At 39.3% G+C, this 24,848-nt stretch overlaps 1 protein-coding gene across 6 annotated transcripts in view; it reads left to right on the top strand.

Moving 5' to 3' along the window:
* LOC112689240 (kinesin-like protein CG14535) overlaps nucleotides 1–24,848 on the top strand; it is a 173,076-nt gene that overhangs the window by 121,168 nt on the left and 27,060 nt on the right. For all 6 annotated transcript variants that reach the window (XM_025562840.1, XM_025562841.1, XM_025562842.1 and 3 more), the window contains one exon: nucleotides 23,204–23,431. In XM_025562840.1, coding sequence (XP_025418625.1) covers nucleotides 23,204–23,431 — 228 coding nt within the window. The remainder of the gene's footprint in view (nucleotides 1–23,203; nucleotides 23,432–24,848) is intronic.

Here is a 24,848-nt window from a genome sequence, read left to right as displayed (position 1 = left end):
AAATTGTATATCGTGGAAACTATTTAATAAAATATGACTTCAAATTGCCCCAGGTACGAAGTTTTTTCAATCCTCTCATCATGAATATGTACTTGTCGACACAACGTCAAAGAAAAAAAAAATAATTTATTTTGTTTTCGGTTGATGTTTCTATTAGTGTACGCTGTTATTAAAAAATAATAGCATTTATAAGAACGGAATATGGTTTCTTTGAACTTATTATTATTCAGAATAAATCAACGAAAGAAAATACATAAATTATTGTATACCTACCAATAATATACTATAAATGTATTGACCTCTGAATTTCTTCAACACTTGAACTTTTTTTCTTTTTTTTGTTAGCTAAATAGACAAAATGGGCAAATAAATACAACGAGTGTCGGTTTACTATATATAGTTAAGTGCTCATTAAATAAAACTACCAACCCTGAAATTATAAGAAAGAGAGAGAGTGAGAGAGAGAGACATAACGTAATAATATACCTATAGTTTTCTTTTAGTCGTCCTCTTGCTATCTTTTGTCCCTGGTCCCAATTACTTGGTCCTGGAAACGATAGTAGACAGCAACTGGCGGGTGTTTCGAATATTAGCTGGCGGTGGTTGATACGGATCGGGGGAAGATGGTAGAAAAGTGGCCTGACCCCAAGGGCGTCGTTTAGCTTAAAAAAAGTTTTTTTTCGCTCTGCAGGACACTTGATATTTTATTCAAAACAGTCTCTCAGGTATTGTTTTATGAGCGTTGTTTTAATGAATATCGGTCTTTATACTTTACTTTAATTTTTTTAAACAGTTTTTTTTTTTTTTTACAAACGTGCTAAAACCTTTTCCTCTGACCATATAATACCATAATGTATGCACTCGATATGTTGTAATAAACTAAAGTTGTATGTACGCACACGTTATTGCCGATAACAACTATACAACAACATATTATTTTAAAAATTAAAAACCGCCAGTTTACTATTCAAATGAATACTTACGTTATAAATACAAATATTAGTTATACAAGGATTGAAAATGAGCCCACTTTTATTTTTAAATATTAAATTGGTCCTATAACATGCTTATTATTCGAAATTAAAATCGCCAATCGAATTGTGAATTCATTATGTTTAATGAACGTCATTTTATCAAAAAATTTTTTTTTTATATTAACGTAATATTATATTCCAAATTTTTTTATTTCTCGAATAATACGATGACAAGAATATGGACTGTAGAGCTTGTGTTAATTTTATTTATATATAATATCATTTATAAAATGAAAATATTTTATAAATACTGAAGGTCTACTACTTCATTAAACTTTGAGTGTTATTATCAAATAATAAACAAAAAAAATCGTTTCGAAGTAAAGCATTCTTGCAGTCCGCAACATTCATTAAGTCTTCGGTATGCGTAATATATATATATTATCATCGATAAAAGTATAACGACACGTTAAGGCATATTTATTATGGATAAAGTGTTAACCATTGCGACCACCAGCCGCTCATAAATCGTCTGAATCGATTTCGGAACGTTGGCCGGCGTCGACGGCTTCTCCTTTGCGCGAAGTGTATATTTCTCGGACTCGCCGTCGATCCGTGTGGATTAAGTTTAGTTAAATTGAGAAAATTAATCGTGCCCCGAAGACTGTAAAGTTTTTAAGCCCTCGCACCAACGCATACTGCGCATAGGTTGTTAAATCTTTTTAATCCGTCGAAATTACTGAGGGACGGAGGAGAATGCAAAAAAAAAGTAATTAATTTCCAGGAGAATGTTTTTTTCCAAGAGCGTTTCATAAATTTCGCAACAGACACACACACACACGCGTTGAACGAATATATATATATATATATATATATATGTACGTATAAATTTGTGTGTGTGTGTGTGTGGGTGCGCGCGCGTGGGCACTCAGTCGAGTGTGAGCTGAGTGTTATTCATGCGGTACAATCAAACGAAAACGAAAAGCAACCGTAAACTCTTCTGACCCGCGCGCCGCTACGTTTCGTATATAAAAGCGACCCAAGAATGTCGACACCGCGGTCGCCGTTGGATGTGTCTTCGTTTGATTTTACGACTTCGTGACGGGTTTTTAAAATTAGATTGTTCGCCGAAAAAACCATCCCCGTGCAAACCACGTGGCGACCCGAAAAGGGGTGCGTTTGTAATGAATATTCTTGAATTTAATTTTCCGCGAGGAAAAACCGCGCGCGAAACATTAACTTCCTGCGGCTGATGAGAAAACGCGTTGGCGCAATATTTTTAAGTTTCGCGGGACGTGACGAAAATATAATTGTTTAGCGACACGGGCAGACGAACGGTCTTCGCCGTTAACGTGCGGCGTGTACGTTACTACCCATAATCGGGGTTTCGGACGTTTTCTAAACAAGATAAATTTATAAAATCTACGACGGCCATTCGAATGAAAATAAAGCCCCAGGACCGGGGTGGGCACGTATTACGTTTAGTTGAATCAACAGTACCTCGTAATACGTACTTTCACTGCAATTTGAAATTCGTTCGACGAAAATGTCGTGCGCACTCGGGTATAAATTTCACGTTTCGTTTATCGTTTCGCGATTTTATTTTTATTTTTATTTTTTCCTCCACGTCGGTTGAATGATAACCTGCAGGAGCAGCAGCGGGTCCCATATACCTCCGAGTTAAATGCTAATATTCAATTTACGATGTAACCTATAGCCGTTTATCGCATATTGGTTTATTCTTCTTCGGCGTATGTACACCGCCGTACACTGAACAATTTATGGCGAAATTATGCGCATGTTTCCAACATTTTTTTTTATGGTCATAACTCGCAGATAAAATAATAATAATAATAATAATAATCACAATGATAATGGTCGCGAGAATATTATTATTACTATATAATATTATGATTTAGGGCGCGTTCGTTTTTCGATGCGTTTGATAAGAACGGCGAAAAACAGCTATTCAAACATGATATTGTATTGCAATGCGTAGTGTCAACGATATCGATGTAAAATTACATTTTCGGTGATAAATGCATTCATAACGCGCGTTTTGTAATATAAATGATTTTCACTAATTCTGATAGAACAATGCCGTGCCATAGTTATGATAATTTTGATTTCACGGAGGAACAGGAAAAGCGATATACATTGAACGGACATCGACGCGAGACAACTGATCCGTTGAGACGTTCGGCTTATGCTTAATATTTTCCTCAACCGCGTGTTTTTCGTTATACTATCTGTTAAATTCTTAAAATGATGTCTGATATTGAAATGTTCAGGGACAAAGGTGCATTGTATCTCAGTAAACTTATTATAAACTTATCATTAATACTCGTGCTCGATTATTGTCGTACTATTATTCCTATATACTGTACGATTCGTTATCTTTAAACAATTAAGTTTAATTTTTATGATACAAGAATAGAAAAAATACCTATTACTACGTCGATAGCTTTGAATAAAAAAAAAAAAAAACGATAAAAATCAATTTTCAAGAACGTATACCGCTTTTTTTAACTGTGCTTGGAAGTTTGAATCGATTTTTTGGAGACAACTCAGAAACAGTTAATCGGTAGTGTACTCGTTTATCATATTATTATTGCTACTGTTATGACTTAAGACAACGCAATTATGATTAATTACCTTTTCTATATTTATATATACCTAAATAATCGTTTATAATCATATTTAAGATCTTATTACCACTAGCGTTGAATTTATATAGTCGGAATTCGCATCGTTTGACCCGGGTCAAAAAAAAATACATAATATACTGTGCCAAGTTGTGAGTACCCTATAGTATACACAACTTGACCGTAGTCCATAATTTGAAATTCTTTTGTTGAAGAATTTTTATTTTTATTAATAAAATAAAAACGTACTCGTAAAAGATTTTTCATTTTCGTTATATTTACGATAGATTTTTATATTAAACCTACAAAGGTTACCCAAAATATTATATTATTTCCCGCGAATACAATGCTCGCGCACATAAATGTTTTACAATTTTTTACTTAAAATTATAAAGCACCGTATTTCTACGCTATAAGCTTTTATGTTATCAATTCTTGCCAATTTCATAATATTATATATATATTTCGATTAAATTTTTTTTATCTTAACGTTCGCTACACGATATTATATTTTCCACTTGTACAGAACAAACAGATGTTGAATACGTATACACAAACAGCAGAAAGCTACAAGCGAATGAAATTTCTTACTTTTAATAATAAAAAAACACACCACCTTTTCTTCTTTAACCAACATCTTGTTCGTAGATTATTATTTTTACAAAAAAAAAAAAAAAAAAATTATAAATAAATAAAAATACTCAAATACAGTTCACACAATAAACACAGCATATTTGTCTAATTTTATACGCAATGACGACTTTATAAACGAACACTGTTCGTGAACAAATCTAGATGCAAAACGTTTATTGCGATCATTTCGTCGCCAAAAAGAGAGTAAACTTGAAAACCGTGAACTCCGAAATCTTCAGACATCCCATTGTATAGGTTGCAGTGTTCGCGACGCGTGGAATGCGATTCGACAGAGAAATAAATTAGAAAATTCCGTAAGTTGATGTATTCTTGACAAATGTCCATTTGGTTTTTTACATTAAAAACGAGCGCGCGTGTACGTGTCCCCTACGGTTCACGTCGTACCCCATTACTGCTGTTGCGAACCACGCAAAACAATGTCACGCGAATATTGTACACGTACAGTGGCGCCCACAGGTTTTCCAGGGATCTGTGAATCTATAATAATAGGGCCCCCAAATTCGGTCCACATCCATACGACCATATTCGTTTGATCGAAATAATTTTCTTTTTTTTTTTTCCAAATGCATTTTCAAACGCATGTTTACCTTAAATGAATAGAAAAATATTATAACCGGGCGTTGAATATGTGTTGACTTGCTTTACAAAATAAATCTATTACTTCCATAAAAATTTACTTCTGTATAGCAGTTGCATAACATATTAGCATATAAGTGTTGGGATGGCGTCTCCGAGTCCCGAGACGAACTACAAACACAATCAACATTATCGTAGTTATCTACATTCGACATGAAATATTTATACTCGTTTGTCACTGCCAACCCTTTACGTTTTATACGACGATCGCTCCAGAGCCCCACCCCCCTCCCCGCAGTGTGGTCCTCGAACGTACGGTAGCCCAGGGACCCCGGATAAACCGGTGCAATCGCACCACTACGGTACCCCACGTGGACGGCCGCTACGTTGCATACGATCATCGAAATGACAGCGGACGCTCGTCGATCATCGAAATGATTTTCGGGATCTCGGAAAAACGTCGGCGATTTCGTCGGCCGGCCGAACGGGGTCGCGCAACGGATCCGGGGTTGAGCGGTCGCGCGCGTCCGTACGCACAAAAAGCTTTCCGGTGTAGCCGGGGACACACGTAGCTTTCGTATTTATTTCGTTATCGTTTCGCGCCGCACCTCGCCCCCGACGTGCAACCCTTCCACCGGCCGGTCGACGCGAGTGGAGGGCTAAACGGCCAGTCGTTACTGCCGCGAGTGGTGTTCGACGGACGTGCGTTACGTCTCGTGTACGACACCGCGCGCCGAATTAATGGCGGCGCCGTCCGGGTGCGGAACGTCGGTCGGACGGGCGACGCATTAAAACACCGCGTGGGCCCCCCTAACTGCTGATGGCGTTTGCGTGTACACGTACCGGTGCCGCCGCCGGAGCTCGTAAATTAACGCCCGCACCGCTCCCGCGCGCCGCCGGGATTTCGACGCGCCGTCCAGCGCTCCGTCGGCTGATGACGCGCGATCGGATACCGTTCGCCTTCACAACGGAATCGGTGGACGCGGTTCGTTTTTCCGCGAGGGGGTTTCTTTTTTTTTTTTTTTTCTTATTTTTTCGTTTTCCTTTCCAACATCCTCGCGCTCGTTCTGCGCCGTAAAAACTTGCGACGCGCACCGTCGGCCGGTAGCTTTTAACGCGCGGTCCCTCCCACGAATTTCTCGTCGCGTTCCTGTACGCGTATTACGTGCCCGTCGACGTGAATGCGCCTGCCAGGGGCGCATTTACCGGGGGGGGGGCCTGGGTGGGCTGCAGACCCCCCGCGCCCCGGAGTTGTAAGAAAATCTAAAAAATATCTTCATGGTCTACGAAGTCGCCGCGAAAAACCTAAAATTTCATTTTACTGATTTTAAATTCGTATTTTTATTTCGTTAGTTAATCTTACCGCTCATAGATAACGGGAGGTAGTATCACGGATACTATTTATAAACCTATCGATAACCGAGCGGTATAATGCTGCAACTCGATGCACAAAATGGCAGGATCTATGGATTTCTATAAATGGACCTCAGTAGTACCATCATCAAGACCTTTTACCTACACGGGCGCTTTAATTTCTCGCGATAAAACGTTGTACCCTATTCTTTACCAACTGCTGACAACGCTTGCCATACTTCCTGTGTCTACTGCACCTGCTGGACGCAGTTTTTCAACGCTGCGAAGGTTAAAAACATATTCGCGAAACTCTACTTCAGAAAGTCATCTCGTTGGTTTAGCATTATTAGACATTCGCAGAAATATTGTTATAACTGACGATATGGTTTTAGACAAGTTTGCTAATATTGGACGAGGCAAACGTTTAATACTTATTATTTAGTACTTCATTGCTAGTACACTGTATGTACCGTAGTACATTTAAATTTTATTTTTTTGTTTAACTACATGACTATGTTTAGAAATGTTGATCAGGCCCTGCCGTAATAAAATATTCTGGTGCGTACAGTCCGTATTGTAAGTACCCCGGGTATGGGTGCCCGATAGCAATCGGTATTAACGGCGACTCCTACGTTTCGGATGTTCGGGCTAAAGTCGAGCGGTTCGGTCGCGAAGAAACGACCGTTTAACAACGGGTGCGCGCATACCGATCGAATGTGCGCGCGTAAGTGGAATACGTACTTATACATTCAAGTGTATACGTATATATACACACACTTATACGTGTACGAATAAAAAGTTCATAAAAGTTTTCGGTTCCGTCAAAAGTTCGGAACCGATTTCGAATCGAACGCTTTTTTACGACTCCGAGGACGGTGCCGGGCCGACGGCAGTTTATTTCCTTGCTGAAATATTCCGTCCAACAAACACCCGCGGGCTGCTCTTAATAACGTAATGTACACCGATTGGCGTAATTTACTTTTAAACGTTCCGTTTTTTCGCCTCAGATAGCCTGCGATTTCCGCAGCGCGTGAGCTGCGTATTCGACAACTATGCGATAGAGTGGGGTTCAATAAAAACTAAAAAAGATAGACACCATGTATACTGTCTATTTTTTCAATATTTTCGGTAAGTCTAAATCCAAGTCCGACGAACGATTCTACAATATTTTTATAACGTTTGAGTAATACAATTATATGATTCTGTTTTTGATAACGAATTGTTATCGACATGGTATTGCGTTTTAATGCGTTAGTATTTGTGTTGCAAAGAAAAACTGCGACTCGCATCCGAGGCCCTGATGCCCCGGTGTATTATTGCACCCCTTTACTGCACTCCAGCTGAACCCGGCACTGCGCGAGTGTATAAACGATAACCGTGAGGGCGTCTACGGAAAAAGACATTCATATTATTTCGCGTTCTCCGCAGCCGCGCACTTGAACCGTACACAGTATTACGATAAAATTACATGCGAAACGGTACGCGTACGTTTTAAGTGTTTCGGCAGGCTGCGACGGACGCGAGACGCGTACGGTAATGAAAATGTTAACGTTACACAACGTAAATTCATAAACGAACTTTAGCGCGACAATATTGACGTGGACGCGCGTACGAGACGGGGAAATAAAATTTCGCCAGTATAATATTTAACAACCGGACGTTATTCGCAACGGTCGACGGCGCTGCAGCTGTGCCGTCGGCTATTCGTTGTCGCGTGCACCGTAACAATAAACGGTAGGAATACGCAATACGGTGCACACACACGTGTACATTTACAAGTGTATACTTATGTTTGCAGTTTATGTACGAAAATGCATCAATATTTCCGAACGCGCCACGGCGAGCGGCCTACACGCGTGCACTAAGTCCTTGGTTTTCTGTTTTTTTTTTTTCTTTTTTTGTTCGTTCGTTCATCCTTCGTTCGCGCGCGTTGTCCGTGTTCGCGCATAGCGCAATAATATTATTATAACTCGCGGGCGCCAGAGGTTTTTACGGGTCTCGGGCGACCGATTAAAATGTTTCGTTTGCCTGCAGTCACGCGGGGGTGGAAGCGTGATATCATCTCGTATATAAAGAAGGAATTTTCGTTAATATAAAACGGTCCCGTCGGCGCAAAGCTTATATACGTACCACCGTAGAAGTACATACGCATGTGTGTGTGTGTGCACGCGTATAACTCTGCTAGCTGTCTATTGTACGTTGTACCGAGTGGGACGGAGGACCTATTGCACGGGGTCTTCTGCGATAAGAATAAATAAATACCGTATATCATTATCTTTTCGTTTATGAAATATATAATATAATATACCGTGCTGTGCGGGGGTCCTCGGCTGTTCGAATAGGAGCAACTCTGTCAGCTTAGGTCAAGTTGTGTACTGTGGTTGTACGTCTGTTCGTTTCAGAATTAATAAATGCGAAAACCGTAGTTTCGTATCGTTTCGTTTTTCCAAAGTGTAAGGTTCGAAACGATTTCATTTTTTCAACACTCACCGGGATGGTATGTATACATTTGAAATAAAATAGATGTGGCACTCAGAATCAGAATCAGGGAAAATGTTAAGGTTATCATGGATCAAGAAACAAATGCCCTCACTAAAATTGTTTTCCAATAATAAGCGTACAAGCATACATATTGAGCATTAAACACATTATCAGCAACAAAGTTGAAAATAGATTATGTACTACGAAAAGTACACCCTCTACAATTTTACACCCGGGGATGAGTCCCTAGTTTTTCCGCTGGTGGCAAATAGGATAGATAGTGTACACCGATATCGCGACGAATCGATGTTGTCGGATGCGCGATCGTAGTCGAGTCGAAAAAAAACGTGGGTTAGGAGAAAGTGACTGTTACCCGTGTTCGAACCGAGTGCACATCGAGCATTTCAACTAAGTTAAAAAGTGCAATTCGACTGTTTCCCGCGATCGAGGGTGCCGGGGATTTACGGGTTTTTCGCTCTGCGCGTTCGCCTCACGATAATTTCCCGTGACTTTTGCGCTCAAAACTTTTGCGTCCGTGACAACGATAAAATCCCGGTCACACGCACGCGTAAAGTCAACAGCGTAGTAGTCGAGGCGCACGAGCCGGACGGAAAGGGACTTAAACGCGGCCGCGTACCATCGCTCCAGGGCCGCCCCCTTTGCTCGCCGTACGCGCGGCGACGTCGGAGAACTCGCAAAGGCTTTTGTACGCGACTGGAGGTGGCCGCGGCAGACATTTTAAACTTTGCGTCGCCGGCGGGCGTGCGATCCGTATCGCGAAAACCGGCGGTCGGATAATCTGTCCGAAACGGATACGGTTAACATACAATATACGTTAATATATACTTTGCATCTCCCCTCCGTTCCTTGTAAACGTAATTTGTACACGCGTACACGCATACGTATGTATAAAAGGCACGTGCGTTTCCGGTATTTTGGAAAATTGCCTAAATCCATGCGTAGGTAACGACCGAGCGCCGAGAGAATTGGCCTGCTAGAATTTCGGTGTAATTTTGTTTATATTCGCACGGACGTGTTAAATGTACGCGCGTTGTAATATACGTTATGGGAAAAGATCTCCGGATCCGATTCTTATCGTGTTCGGTGTATACGGTACGCGCGCGTGTGCTTTTGCGCGCATTTATTACGTTGCGCCGATAAATCTCACAAGTCTGAAATGCCGTCGAAACGTCTCCTCGTCTTATACAACGTTTACGGTGTTCGCGCGGCGTTACCGTTTTGCAGTCGAACCGTTTCGTTTGCTCTCGGTTAACACCTCAAAAATAGAATATCATCCGTGTCGAATAATAAGCAGTTGCAATTTTTTATTTAATTTTTTTTCTTCTAATCGACAAAATCGGATATGAAAGGTAGCAAAATTAAATTAATAGTTAAGTGACTTACGGCGGTACTCGATGAAAATAACACTTTCTATTTCTTACAAGGATTTTCTTTTACATATAACTTAAAATTTTAAATAATTTATTCCAAGTTTTTCAAGTTTTTCCATGTCATTATATGAATACCTTTGATTAAGGGAATATTGTGTTTAGTCAAACTGTATGTGAACTTTATATATATACCTAATGTTATCACGAATATATAATATGTACTATGAAAATTACTTCACGGGAAGTTTGGGCAAGTACTTAAGTAATCTGTTGTCGAATGACTCAAATAGGAAATCGTGTCTAGGAGAAGAGAACTAAAGTCTTTACCGTATTGAAGTATATATAAAAAAAAAAGAAAAAACTATAACGGCTAGAAAAGTTAGGGAAATATAAAAATTAATGGAAAACAACAAGTTATCCATTGACTCTAAAGTTTATTTCTTTAGGTAGCTTTAATATATTTTAAAGACTAAGCTTCTCCAAGTCTACTCCCCTCATATTTGTTTTCCATTTTAATTTCATCAATCACAAAAATTATAATACCACAAGAATTATTCATATACATTATATTGTAATATTAATAAAGGTCGGATTTTAAGGCAATATAAAATACGAAAAAGTATTATAAACTTAAAAGAAACCCTTTTAAGTGGAAAAAAGTAATTAAAAATAAATTTACAAATCATTAGGGTTTTCATGATATAGTTTTGTATATAAAAATTAAAAAAAAATATTTCTAGTAAACTTGATATTTTTATAAAAGATACAACGTTGCGGTTTAAAATTATTTCGATATATATTTATGTATATATAAAATGACTTTTAAACTAATATTATATATGTGCACTGTATTAATAAATTTTGACTTTATAATTTGCAGAAACTAATTCATTATTTTCTATCGTATTTTAGCACTTTAATTTTTTTTTTTCTGTCGACATGTTACATAAAAATTAGCTACAATATTTTAGAATAGCCTTAATTTGTCGTCGTGTGAAGTGGTTGAACGTATATATGTAACATATACATATTAAACATATATATATATTATATATGTATGTATGTATTCAATTTATTTTTTTTTAGGTGAGTTAAAAAAAATAAAAAAATACCGTATTCTCGAAACTATATTTCTGTATTGATAGCCGAGTATGTGATTAAAAAACCTTGTTCATCAAACTTGGACCATCATACTCCATCATGTAGAATTAAACTTAATAGAAAAAGCAAAACCTTATACAAATGTTTGATCAAAATATTCAAACAGCGTTTTAGATATGTAATTTTATCATATATGATTATTTTAATTGGACATAATAATCGAGTTTCAATACTTTGATCGCTAAATCCGCTTATAGTATTCAATTAATTGTATTGTACAATTTTTATTTTAAAATTCAAATAATTCAGTAGTCCTACTGGTATTTAAGTTTTATAAGAATATTTTTTTAATACGTTACTCAATAAATTAAATAATTACAATAAATATTATATTTTTGAACCAGAAAAACTTTTAACTAATTAATTTTTTCTGGAACTTATTTGTTATGATGTTGTATTGGAATATTAAACTAAACTAGTTGGAATTTTACCATGAATAATAATAGCATATACTTAAATTTTAATTTTGTCTAAGTTCAAAAATTTATACTTTTAGTGTTCAAAATATACAGATTATACTTTTGGATCTTATGAAAATATAAATAATAATTACTTCTAATTGTTACGTAGGTACTGTTAGTTGTTACGCAGTAAAAATACACTGAAAGTTCAATGAATACTTCAGATTGAAATGTCACTATATAGAAATATTGATTACAAATGTTATGAATTATTGAAATAAAAAAATTAATGAAGATACCACATAAAAAATATGGTAGAATAGGTTTAAAGAATCATTTTGTTTCATAAGAATCATCAAATTTCGTACCATCACTATGCTGTTACGTACTCGTTTAAAGAATATAGTGCACTAGTAATATTATTATCAAATATTTCTTTTCATAACATAAGTTACGTGTACATCTCACAAAAATCGCAAATCGCAAAGATTGTTACACACGGAATATATCGTGATATTAACAATGAGTTTTATACTAATGATAATAATACAGTATAATCAAAAAAAAAAAAAGTAAAATGGTATACATATATGAGTATTCTATATATGCTGCACAGTATCTAAAACGATAGTCGTATTGCGCTTTAGTAAATATATATATATATATATATATGTATCATTTAAAATGGTTTTGTTTTAAATTCTTAATCACAATATTAGTGAAGTGCACGCACGACACCATAACTATTACCCTTAGTTTTAAATGCATTTATTCTTATGTATTTAACGGTCGGTGTACGAATGAACGAATATTGATAAAAAAAAAAAAAAAAAAAAATCCTCAGCGCAATTATGGGCATGGAAAATTCTGACAGTGGACAGTGTGGATCGTAACGGTACGAAAATTAAAACCGCTCCTAACGCGATCGGAACCGATGGAAAAGCTGTAGTGGAGCGGCTTTTTCGGAGAACCGCGGAAGGAGCCGTTGGGGCAGCGGCCGCGATTTGCAGGATAATACGACGGGTCGAAGACATCGATCATCCGACTGCGATCACTAGACGCACGTAAAACATGGGCTGCTGGCATCGATTACCCAATCGATTCGCGACCAGTGGAGCCGGAGGAAATACGAACATACAGAGGCATATTTAGGGATAGGGAGGTGATAAGGTTGTTAGAAAAACCTCCCACCACTGACCGTATCTTATGGTATTTCACCAAATCGGAATGTTAATAACAGTAAAAGTTGAATAAACGTTGTATACAACTTGTAGACTTTACACGTACCGTCGTAATATAATCATTTACATTAATATAATAATTTATACAAATACATGGTATTTATCAATATAATATGGAGGGGGGCTGAGCCTTCTACTTATCATAAGTCTATTCAATTTTAAAAAAACCACCATTAAATGAATCTTGGATACGACCATAAGCCGTGCAGCAAGCGTATGCACGACGTGCGGGGACATTTTAATCCCTCGATCCCCCCCGCCGTACGCTCGCGACGTCAGTTCGTCAAGTACTCGCATGTTCCGTCGGTGAGACGACGTCAAAATGAAACGCTGCACCAGACGAGTACATACCGTACAACTCTGAACCAATCGAACGCGTATAGACGTACGCGCAGTGGCGCAATTACGGGGGCGTTACGTAGTGCTGAAGCGCCCCCAACTTTACGCATCCCCAAGTCCCACGTCTTTGTAATTTCAAATATCTATAGTTTTTAAGATTTTACTATAGTTTACTATCCCACCTTGGTATATACTATCACAGATATATTCAACACCGTAGTAGAGACATATTACTGATTTAAGTGTTATAGACGTTGAGAGAGACCTCGCTAATGACATTGTTTCCGAAGAAATGTTAAGCGAATGTTGATGGAAAACTATGTTTGACACTTCAGAATTAAAATATTATGATAAAAAATCGAATCGTGTTGTACACTCGTATGTTTTCCGGAAACGATATCGCGAATTCGACGGTAGTATAATCCAAATACCGGGATAATGTAAAGTTGCGGGATGCGGTTGGCGGAGGTCCCCCGACGGTTTTTTAAGCGGTTCATAACTGTAGCGCCCCCAAGATTTGAACTCGAACCGTACGCGGCTCACCTGCAACAGTTCGGCCAACGCGACCTTTGCGGACGAACATTTTTCGTGCGGGACATAGATAATTTGTTCGCCGACCGTCACGTACCGTCCCGCAGTTGTTCGCCGTCACGGACGCGTGTACGCTGTGCGTGCGAATATTACACACGTTCGCGCAGTCGCCGGCGCACGCGTGCGTATGATTATAATAACATGTACAACGATGTGCTCGACACCCGTGCGCCCCCACCCCCGCCGTAACAGTCGAATACGAGCAAACGTACGAAAGTCATCCATTATTCGGCTGTCTGCTTATATTAGGAACGTCTGCTGACGGACCCACCCCGGAGCTCGCGGGAAAGTGCAATTTATTTTACGAATATGCTCCAACGGCTAATTTTTCATTTCGACGTCTAGATGTTATTTCTCTTTGTACGTTTTTATTTTTTTTATTTTTTTCGGCATATCCTACTGCCGCCGCCGCCGTCGCTCTCTCGTCCGTACCGCCGCCCCTACCGGTCCCTGCTGCAGTCCTGTCGTTTTTCCTCCGACAACCCTTCCCTTCGTCCCCGCGCATCGCTGGCCGTTTCGACCCCTGTGGAAATAGGAGAAAGAGAGAGAAAAAAATGGAAGAAACGCGCACGCTATCGCGTCTGAATTGGAAACGCATTTCGCAACAGCCGGTGAATACTAAACGTCATGCGCGCGTACGCGCTGAAATGAAATGCATGCGTACACGCATACATGTTTATACACATCGTAAAAGAACTAAAAGGCCTGTGCCAGAGGTCGGTAAGTAAATATTCTATGCGAGTCCGGGAGATTGTAACAATAAACGAGGTCTAGAGAACATGAACGTATTCATCATATTGTTTACTAGTTGTTATTAACCTAAGTGTTTTCGAAATGAAACGTACAATAATAGTTATGATACGATCACGGTTAGAGTTTGATGAACGCAATACAATTTTAATTAATTTTTTTTATTCATCGTCGAATAGACTAAATTCATTTTTTATTGTAACATTCACTGACGGTCCAGTGTTCGACCATGGCTTACACGTACGCTTTTCACGTGTGTGCGAATGTGTTGGGCTAGTGTACTATATGCTATTATGTATGATGCGCACGATAGCCAATTCTCCCGTCTCCCGTTTAAATCTATTAAACGGTCGGTTGCCGCCGGTAGCTTTTGAAACGGCGCCAGAAACCTATATGACGAAGGGTCAAGAGTAGAAGAATTTATTGCCGCCCGGAGGTCGAGACGAGGTTCGCGCGCGGACGGCGGGAGGGCAGTTTTCGAACGGCGGTTTAACGAGCCCAAGGGAAAGATTTCGCCGGCCACCCCACGACGAGGTGATGGAAAAAAAAAATCCCTTAACCACCGGTAAAGGTCAATACGGTAGCCCGTATAAGAAGTCGTTATTGCCGTCGTAAATGGCACGACCAGTGTTGTTGCAGTTGCGCGCGTACTTGTGTCCGGACGTTTAATCAAATCGTATACGGAACACCTCTTGAAAGCCGTACGTACACGAACACTCGGATGACTGCAACCCCTAACCCCGCCCTGCGTTGGACAGCGATGCAATGCGATTACAGGGAGTTAAAAACGTGAAACACTCATCTTACGGCTCCATATATATTAATACACAATCCGTTACAACATAACGTTTGGTCTTGGTCCGCCCGCAGGACTCGCCGTTGCCTAAAGTCGATCATAGTTCGTCGCCGGTGTGTTTTCATAATTTTTATATGCGCGTATTGTATTAGGTGTTGAAAAAGCAACTCGTTTTTTTTTTCATATCCCGTTCCACGGCATTCGCGATTCCGTTCTCGCGCCCGCACTGAAAATCAACTAAAACCATATCGGTGGGGGGGGGGGGGGGGGGGGGGGGGGGGGGGGTGTGGCTGGGACGTCGGTACGTGTACTTTTCGGGCGGTTTATTGTAATTAATCGATTCGGTGTCGTTACCAAAACTTACCCGATGAACGAACCCCGGGTGGTTACTCCGCGCCTTATGAATTAATTACTGTCTACTCGTACGGAATAACCTGTTGCAATCGATCTGCGCACGATGGCGTTTACTGCTGCCGCAACGGTCGCACCCGTAAACCAATATTGCGACGCGTATTCCGCGAGAAATTCGTCTCCCGTTCGTTACACCGGTTGATGGAAAGGGATGCAATACGATTACGCGAATTTCGCTAACTCTTAAAACCATTTGTATACATACACGTAACGTATTTATTTCAGTAGGGTGACCAGGAGAGGGTAAGAAAAATGCATACCCTCCCCTCGATTAAATGTATTTATTTATTAATCATTTACTCTTATGGCATACCGCATACCACATCCCGGAAAATGTACGATGCACCATCGGGATAGAAGTTCTGCGATCAACACTTGTGAATGCATGTGATCTTGCTACACGGACTAAACTTTGTATATAATAACAATTTTTCCGTTTGGATGAACACGTCTACACGATTTTGCATGATTATAAATGCAACGGTTAGACTATCGATTGGTCATCGGTCACACTGACCAAATGCTTACAACACAGTACGCGGTGCACGATGGGAATATTTAGTTACGATATTGGTCGTTATATTTTATTGTTCGCTGTGCATTATCGAAAGCAAATTTTCGGAGTATTGGAAGCTCACTACGTAATTATGATGTACAGCGATTAGTTTCAATCGTCTGAACGCGTCCGATAAGTATGACTAACACCAATAATTATGCTATTAAATATATGCAACGAACACAAACGTTGCCTTTACATTTACATTTTACCCGTACGAATGACATTTTTTTCTATTATTGTTTTTATTTTGTATAGTATTATTTTAACAAATATTATGAGGCTGTCTATTGTTAATGTATATATTCAAATGTGATGTACGACACAAATATTTTCTAAGCATTTTCCCATTAATAGCCGCTGAAAGTCGACGGATGGTACAGTAACGTTACAGTTAAAATCATGCGAAATCGTGTTTGTACATAAACGTACATAACGTTTAGGGAAACATGTATAGTTAACGGTTATGAAAACCCGGTGCTTTTTTTTATTATTATAAACTCGAAAACACGTGTAGGTTTATATGTTTTTTAAATCCACGTCGTAAAACAACTACTCGACTGCGACGACGACGCGTGATGTGCGTAATATTTACGTTCAACGGTTTCAATTATTCAGTTTTTATTATTATTAACGTTGCACGATGCATTACCGAGAGGAGCACTTTACACATTTTACGTAGAAAAACGAAAGGTCCTTCGTAGTACCATAATTACACAAATGTGCGTTGTCGAAACGAGAACAACGGTTCGACCTCATTAGAATGCTAAATAAAAAAAACGTCAACGGGAAATCTTCTTCGTTCCGTCGCGTTCACCGTTTTGCCCGGTATTGTAAACACCGTTGTATTTGTGCGTTTTTCGACGTTTTGTCTCGCGCGAAACGGGGAAGTCACTTATTAGAGCCGTTCGTTATACACACGTACACGTGTACAGCATTATAATTGCACTCGCGATCGTCAAACGGAACAGAGAAACAGGGAGACGCGAGTGTATTAATAATGATAATAACAATATAATATATTCGTGTTCGCCGTGTTCGAATGTAAAAACATTACAACGTGAACGCAGACAGCTCGGTCGGCCGTACGTCATCTACTCGGTACAACGGTAATGATATCATGCACGCATTTGCACGTGAAGACCGCGCAAGAAACGTTCACTAATTATCAACGAAAAAAATAAAATACATAAATGTTATTAAAATTACATTACGTTATTATCATATTTTTTTTTTTTTTAATTTTTTTTTTCCCCGCACCGTATAATACAATATTATTATAATGGGATGCCGTAGCATGTCGGAAGTGGCTGGCGGCACGAGGGTCTAAGTTGTCTTGCGCGTAGGGGAAATCGTGCATTGCGTGACAACGGTTCGCGCGACGGACTTTCAATACGTTTCCAGCGCGTACGCACGCCCTGCGCGCGACTTATTTACCCGCAACATGTCCCTAGGTATGTTGGAACGTATACGTGGTGGAAATCTTTTCTCTTTTTTTTCTCCTTATATTCCTTTCTGTCCGTCCCGTGCTACCGAAGTGTACACAATGCGAAGTAGCGGTTAAAGGAAAAACGGAGCGTAATGCGACTCCGTCGAGGTCGAGTAATAATAATAAATAAAAAGGTATTATAATAATACGCATGTACGTGTATACTCGCACTACCGGGTAACAACGGTACGCACGAGACGGCGGTGGCGGGGGAAGGACGTCAAACGGAATTGACAAAGAGTCGACCGGAGGTGGGGTACTTCGAAAAAAAAATAATACCACTCGATATTCATAAAGTATACACGTTATTATCGTCCTCGTCCTCGTCCTCGTATCTCCGGCAGACTGTAAACACTTCGGTTTGTTATTTATCGTATACCGCCGCACCGATGGAACTCATCTTGTACGTATACACACACACACACACACACATGTATAAGATACGCGTATATGTATTTATTTTTACGGCCAACCGACGCGATGAAATTTATCTTACACACTGTGCGTACAGCAAACTCGTGCTGTATTATGTACATAAATATATATATATATATGTGTAGTGGGTACCGCGCGACGTCGAGGATATTCGATTTCCAATAGCGAATCCATTTTGATTAACGTCTTCGCGACGCGATCGACTTATACCCCCGGCAATATCGCGTAACCTGGTACGAAATCCGAACGCAGAACGAATTTTAAATCTTCCGCCCAAAACGATACACGTATAAAGGTTAATGATCGTTTATCGACGTCTGTTGACTGACCTCTGCGTAAACATGCGTATTGTAATTTCTTCCGAAGTCCGCTGAGAGGGTAGTTTTGGCGGTTCAAATCCCCTCACACGCAGGTTTATATTGTTATAATAATGAATTGTAACATATACTACCCTCCCCGCTTCGCAAAACATTCCTGGGTACTCCCTTGAATACCGCCGTGGTGCTCTTCGTACAATATAGACACAACATTCATATACCATTGGTTTAACGTTGATCGAACTTCATAAGAGATCATTCGGCGGAAAAACAATAATACCAAATCGTATACACTGTACCTGGATGTGTTTTATAAATGAAAACCGCGGCATTCATCTGAATCTATCGGGTTCAAACAGTTTAACGAAGTGAGATAATCGTTGGGGGGGGGGGGAGAAAAAATGCAATAAAAATTAACGTAACACTATACACATGCCTACAGAAACCGTTATATTTGCGAATGCAAACATATACACGCTATAATTCATGCAATGCGAAAGTTACTGCGTATACATACATGCACGAAGCTCTCCGTTAGGTTCTTAAAAACATTGTAAACCGACTCGTATGGATTGTAAAAATATTGACGTGCAGTGTAATAACAATAAGATAATATCACGCCGTTGAAAAATGTGCGTAAACTTTCAAGTCAATATTTTCAAAAGGCGCACTACGCGCGAGCACAACAATGTAACCGATTATGTTGTGCACGGGTACGTGTACACAATTTGTGTAATTTTTCTTGTAAATTTACATATTGTACGCGTACATAAGTTAGTGCGTATATCTACGCGAGCGTGCGCGTGCTTATGGTGTAATGCGTAGCACACGCGGCAAATTCGATTTGACGGAATACAAAAACTTAAATCGTTTTATCGCATTACGTTGCGCAGAGTGCCGACATGTGCTTTTGTACATAAATATATATTATATTGGAGAGCAGAACTTGTTGAAAGAGTGCCCGGCAATTTGGCGCGTGGGAAAACTTTTTCTGTGTACTCGTGAAATCGAATAAGGATCGGAATACGTTGGGAATATTTTCGTGAGCGTTGCGTATTGCGCGTGGCCTACGGGGGAAATCGAACGGTATGCCGGTTTTAAAAACTATTCCGACGCGCGTGCAAGCAGTGGCGTGCGCAGGAGGGGATGATGGGGGATATATCCCCCCCCCTGGGGCAGTCATTGTTAAATGGATTGCGTTAATGAACATACGTCGAGACATTCCATTATCTACAGAACAAATTGTTGATGAATTTAGTATAAAAGCCAGGCCAAGCCAGGCTGAATTTCCGCCTTGATTGACATTTTTTTTTCTTGTATAGTAATAGAGAATAGCAATTGAAAATAACACATTTTTATGTATGACATCCCCCTCTCCCCATACCAAATTTCAGCGCACGCCACTGCGTGCAAGACATGTCGTGCCGTATTGTTCTCGGCCGGATCAATCGTGTGCAAGTCGCGCGAGAGGAACGTTATGCCGTGTTCCGACTTAGGGTAGGAGACAAGTCGGATTAATTAAAAATTAAAATCGATTTATCCTCGACACGAAGTTTTTCCGTCGTGCGTGTACGACTGTACCACCTGTTATATTAATGACACACGTCTTGGTAAAAAAATATTTCGTCGTTCGACCTTGATAAAATGTTCATATTTTATAACGTCAGTGTTCATAAAAGTGTTTTAAACGTTTTCTTTTTAATTTCATTGTTGTGTACCGTCGAATATCAAGTAGATATATTATCGATAGCAATTAAGGATAAACGCATTCGTTATTTTAAATATGCTCAACGGTGCTGTACCGATAATTGAACATTTTTCAACGTTTTTTGCATGCACCATAAGGTATATATGTTATATGTAACGTTGTTGTAGAAAAAACATACGTCTCGTGGAGCACAGAAAACCAAATTCGATTAAAACAGGGGCTTGAGGGGGAGGGGGAATTGCGATTTAACGGGAAAGCACATAAACATAACGCGAGACGTTATAGGGCCTGCGACGGAGACGGGAACATTTTTGTGTGTGTTTACATTAAACGTTCACTGCTCGGCGGTGCTCGTACATTAAATTAGGTGTGAAAAAATGCATACAGTTTTTCCGATCATCATTGCACCGCTCATCCGAGCACTAACTTATTCGTCAGCAAACCTCGAAGTATAACATGAACTCATTCCTATGTGTAATATGTTACAACGCATATTTTATATTTATTTTGAAAGACGTGAACACCGAGATCGGATTAGGAGCACACCGCGGATTGAAAGAATAATATATATTGTTAATGCTTAATGTGTGTGGTCAACGAAAAAGTTGCTCATATTGTTCGTGTAAGGCGAAAAGAAAATAATTCTTATAACAGTACAAGTATCTTTTTCGTCATACGTAAAATTTGAATAAAATCAAGTGAAATTGAAACCAAGTCGAACACAACGGTTTTGAATTGCAACTTTTGTTGAAATTTTCGCGAAAAACACCGGCTGCATTGTGCATTACCATATAATATGCTTGATCTTGAAATTAGGTTTACCGTTTAAATATTATTGTAATTTTTTTTTTTTTAATTTCAAACGTTTTCCGTTACACAGAGAAACGTATATGGAAATTTGATGGGGTTAATATTAATACGTGTGCTCATCGTAAACGATAAGGAGCTATTATTATAAAACGATTTCCCTTTACGCAGCGATATTATCTTAGCATTATTATTTTTCAAATGTTTGGTCAAAACATAATGTACGTGCGCGTATTATAATATATGTATATGTATGTATGCATCACATATTGTATGTGTGATACTCGTACGAAATAAATACGTATATAATAAAATGTACTTGGGCGTATACACGCACACGCACATACACATACACAGCCTTTTAACAGGTTCCTGCACGACCCTAATTAAGAAAAAATATATATACATGCGAGTTGAACGCGGGTTGTTTAGATATAAGATAATATATTTACGTAAGCCCGTACACGAGTGTAATAGTGAAAGGCATGCACACAAGGCCCTTACAACACACGTGCACATAAATATATGGTAATACACGTATAATAAACACTACGCAATTATACGAGTACGTATACCCCGAACCCACCCTTACGATTTACGGACTCACCGGGTCGTACCTGCGCAGCGCAGCCTCGTCGACGGTGTAGTTCGTACCTCGTCACGACGGAAATAATGATAGTGACGTGTCGATGCAACACCGTCTCCATCGTAAAATATATGCTCTGGATAACGCTGACACCGGTGTTTGCGTGGAATTCGCGTACCCATCGGATCGCCTTAAACAGCGTTCCTCAACTGGGGGATACGTAAAACAATGTTAAGAGGTCAAGGGGTAGGTGAATGAAAAAAAACATGAGAAACGATAGTCTACAATGCAAGTTGTTTAGAACACCTTACGTCCAGTGGCGTAGGTAAGGAAGGGGAGTGCTTACATCCCTCCGTTGTGCCAGTCCGTCCGTAGGCTACTAGTATAGTATAATGTATACAGTTACGATAGATTGTTGATATTAAAATTCTGTTCCTACACTCGGTCAATAATAAAATGTTTCGAAATTCGAGTGATTTAGATTCCACGCAATATTAGAAAATAGGTATCGAAATATTTTGTTTACGAATTAAGATATTCAGGTTCCTGTGCATGAACAGACCCGTAAGTTATCGAATGGCATTACAATTCTATACGAAACGGTTTGAAACAAAAACAAACAATGAGAGTGACGGACTCTCCTAACATGTTTATTCGCATGCACGTGCTTATACTTTCGTCAATTAATATGTAGACTGACGTGGTGTCTCGGAGTTGTTTTTTCATATCCCAGCCCCGGCTTGGCCAATTTTACGCGGCCTTTTTTCAACATTCACCCCTCCGCCCTACACCCATAATTAATCCGTCTTTACGTACCCCGCTCGCCTGTGCTGGAAGTCGTGCACGCACTTACCGTCCCTCGAGTGCGTATTTCTTTCGTATCCCATCGCGCGTCATTCGCCATTCGAACGCGTACACGATCAACGTAATCCGTTTTGTCCGTCGTTCACGTCGACGCGGAATTAAATTCTCTCGTTAAACGCTGCCCACGCCGGGGCCGATTACCGTTTACCCGTTCTGATTGCGTCCGACCGCTGGCTCTATCCTTTGAATACCTGTGCGGTAGCCCCTACAGCCGACGCGTACATACTCGAACCTACATCAAAAATAGTGACGACGACGAGAAATCGCAAACAACGTACAGACTAACAGTTTAGGAAGCGGGACGAATATTCACGACATAGGGCGCAACAGGAAAGGATTTTTAATATTTTTTGTATTACATTGATTGTAGTACGCGTGATCGTGATCCCCAAAAAGGATACACGTTTATAAAACTATAAATCTAATTGTTACCGGACGCCAAATCGTGACGGTCATAAAATAGATTACAAGTTGCACTGGAAATACGATTATTTTTGTACTACTCACACTTTGTACGCTTTCGGGTCTTTTGAAATATTCTAGATTGTCGTTTGTAATGCGACTTCTAAAGTTCTCTCCGTCGAAACGTATGCGGAGTCTCGGGAGACACAACGAACTTCTTATGTATTTATTTTTATTTATTATTTTTTTGACGGTTCACGTTTCTCGTTTTCCAGGTCAAAGTGATCCTGAGAGTGGCTAGAGGGCTGCCGACGGGATCAGCAGACGAACAGCAACCGAACGCCGGCGGACCGAGTAACTTCATGTCGGTGGACCAGAAGCACAGGCAGCTCACGTTGATTGATCCGAACGCGCCTCCGGCCAGTGACGGTAGTCGGCGCGTGGGCGTAGCCGCTCCCAAAATGTTCGCGTTCGACGCGCTGTTCACGCAAGACGACTCGCAGGTACGACAATACTGAAGTAATATATTAATAATGGCCGCGTAAGAAGTCCCGAGCCAACGCTTCGTGCGCACGTCACACGAGTGTATGAACACGTATAGGCGTCGATTTGGGAATATTATTACACGTCGTCCTACAATCAAAATTGATAGCACCTACGTGGGCGCAACCGCTTCGTGTCCGTTCGCATTCAATCCGGTAGAAACAGATTATCAGCAATAAAACCTAAAACTGTTAATAATTGACCATTGTTAACAGCCCATCTGCATCAAATTGAATTACAACCGATTACAATGACGAATAATCTCCAATGAGTAGATTTTCGATTTTTAAATATAACTGTTTCTTCAATTGACACGCTTAAATCCCAAACGGTGGAACGAACACTTTTTAGTTATAATGTTGTGTATTTTACTTGTTTTTAATACTTTACTAAGTTTTTTATTCCGGGGACTATCTAAACACAGATAAAATTTATAGTTTCCTATTCCTAGTTTCCAAACCTTACATATTTAGCTAATCGTGAGTCCAATATTTATTTTTAGAAAATCATTAGCTCCGTAAAATTTCAGTTTAACAACTTAAAAGGAAGGTTTTGTTTTAGGAATTGTATAAAGTGTAATTCAAAAGTGAAGAAAAACATACAGTAATATTTAGTTAAAATTTCCGCTGAAATTAAACATGAATTACAAACGTTTAATAATGCAGCATGTTCAGCTTCGCAATGACAAAAATATAACTATCCTGCACACGCTTTTATGTGTGATAATAATATTCGTATACATAAATATTATATACACTACTTAATACTTGTCCTGAATCCCAAGTGTGAAATTCGTAATAAGACTTTTGATATTACGTTCTAGTGAAACACGCGCACGGTAGGAACGTATTATTGTTACTAAAAACGTATGCTTTATACAAATCTGCACCTGTGTACATTTCGTTGTTCTAAACCGTCACAACGTTATGATCTCGACATAGAAAGATTATCACAATGTATTATGCTCGTTTGTTTCGTGACACCTATTTGTTACGTGTAGTCATAAATATTATCAGTTAGTTATTCAACAGCATTTCGTGTTTTATTATTTTACTAAAGCTAATAATGTATATATTCCGTAATGCATTACAAAACGACAATTAACGGACTAATTATTTATTATTAATTATATTCGTTCAAGGTTCGCAAACAGGGCCGACGTTAGCAAACATTGATGGTGGTGTGAGGGAGGTCATAAATACACACATTTTCCGACTATTTTCTAAAATAAAATTGTACAACACCAATATTACTTAACTGTTTGATGATTGCTGATTATATATAAAAATAATATAAAAGGAGGTATTACACCCTTCCCTAGCACCAGCCCTGTTCACGAACAATAGGTACTACGTTGAACAGCAGTGATTTATTTAC

Source organism: Sipha flava, unplaced genomic scaffold (assembly GCF_003268045.1).
Source record: "Sipha flava isolate LNK unplaced genomic scaffold, YSA_version1 42_pilon_pilon, whole genome shotgun sequence".
Classification (NCBI taxonomy): domain Eukaryota; kingdom Metazoa; phylum Arthropoda; class Insecta; order Hemiptera; family Aphididae; genus Sipha; species Sipha flava.
Note: the sequence above shows the minus strand (reverse complement) of the source record. Positions and strands in the feature narration are given on the sequence as shown.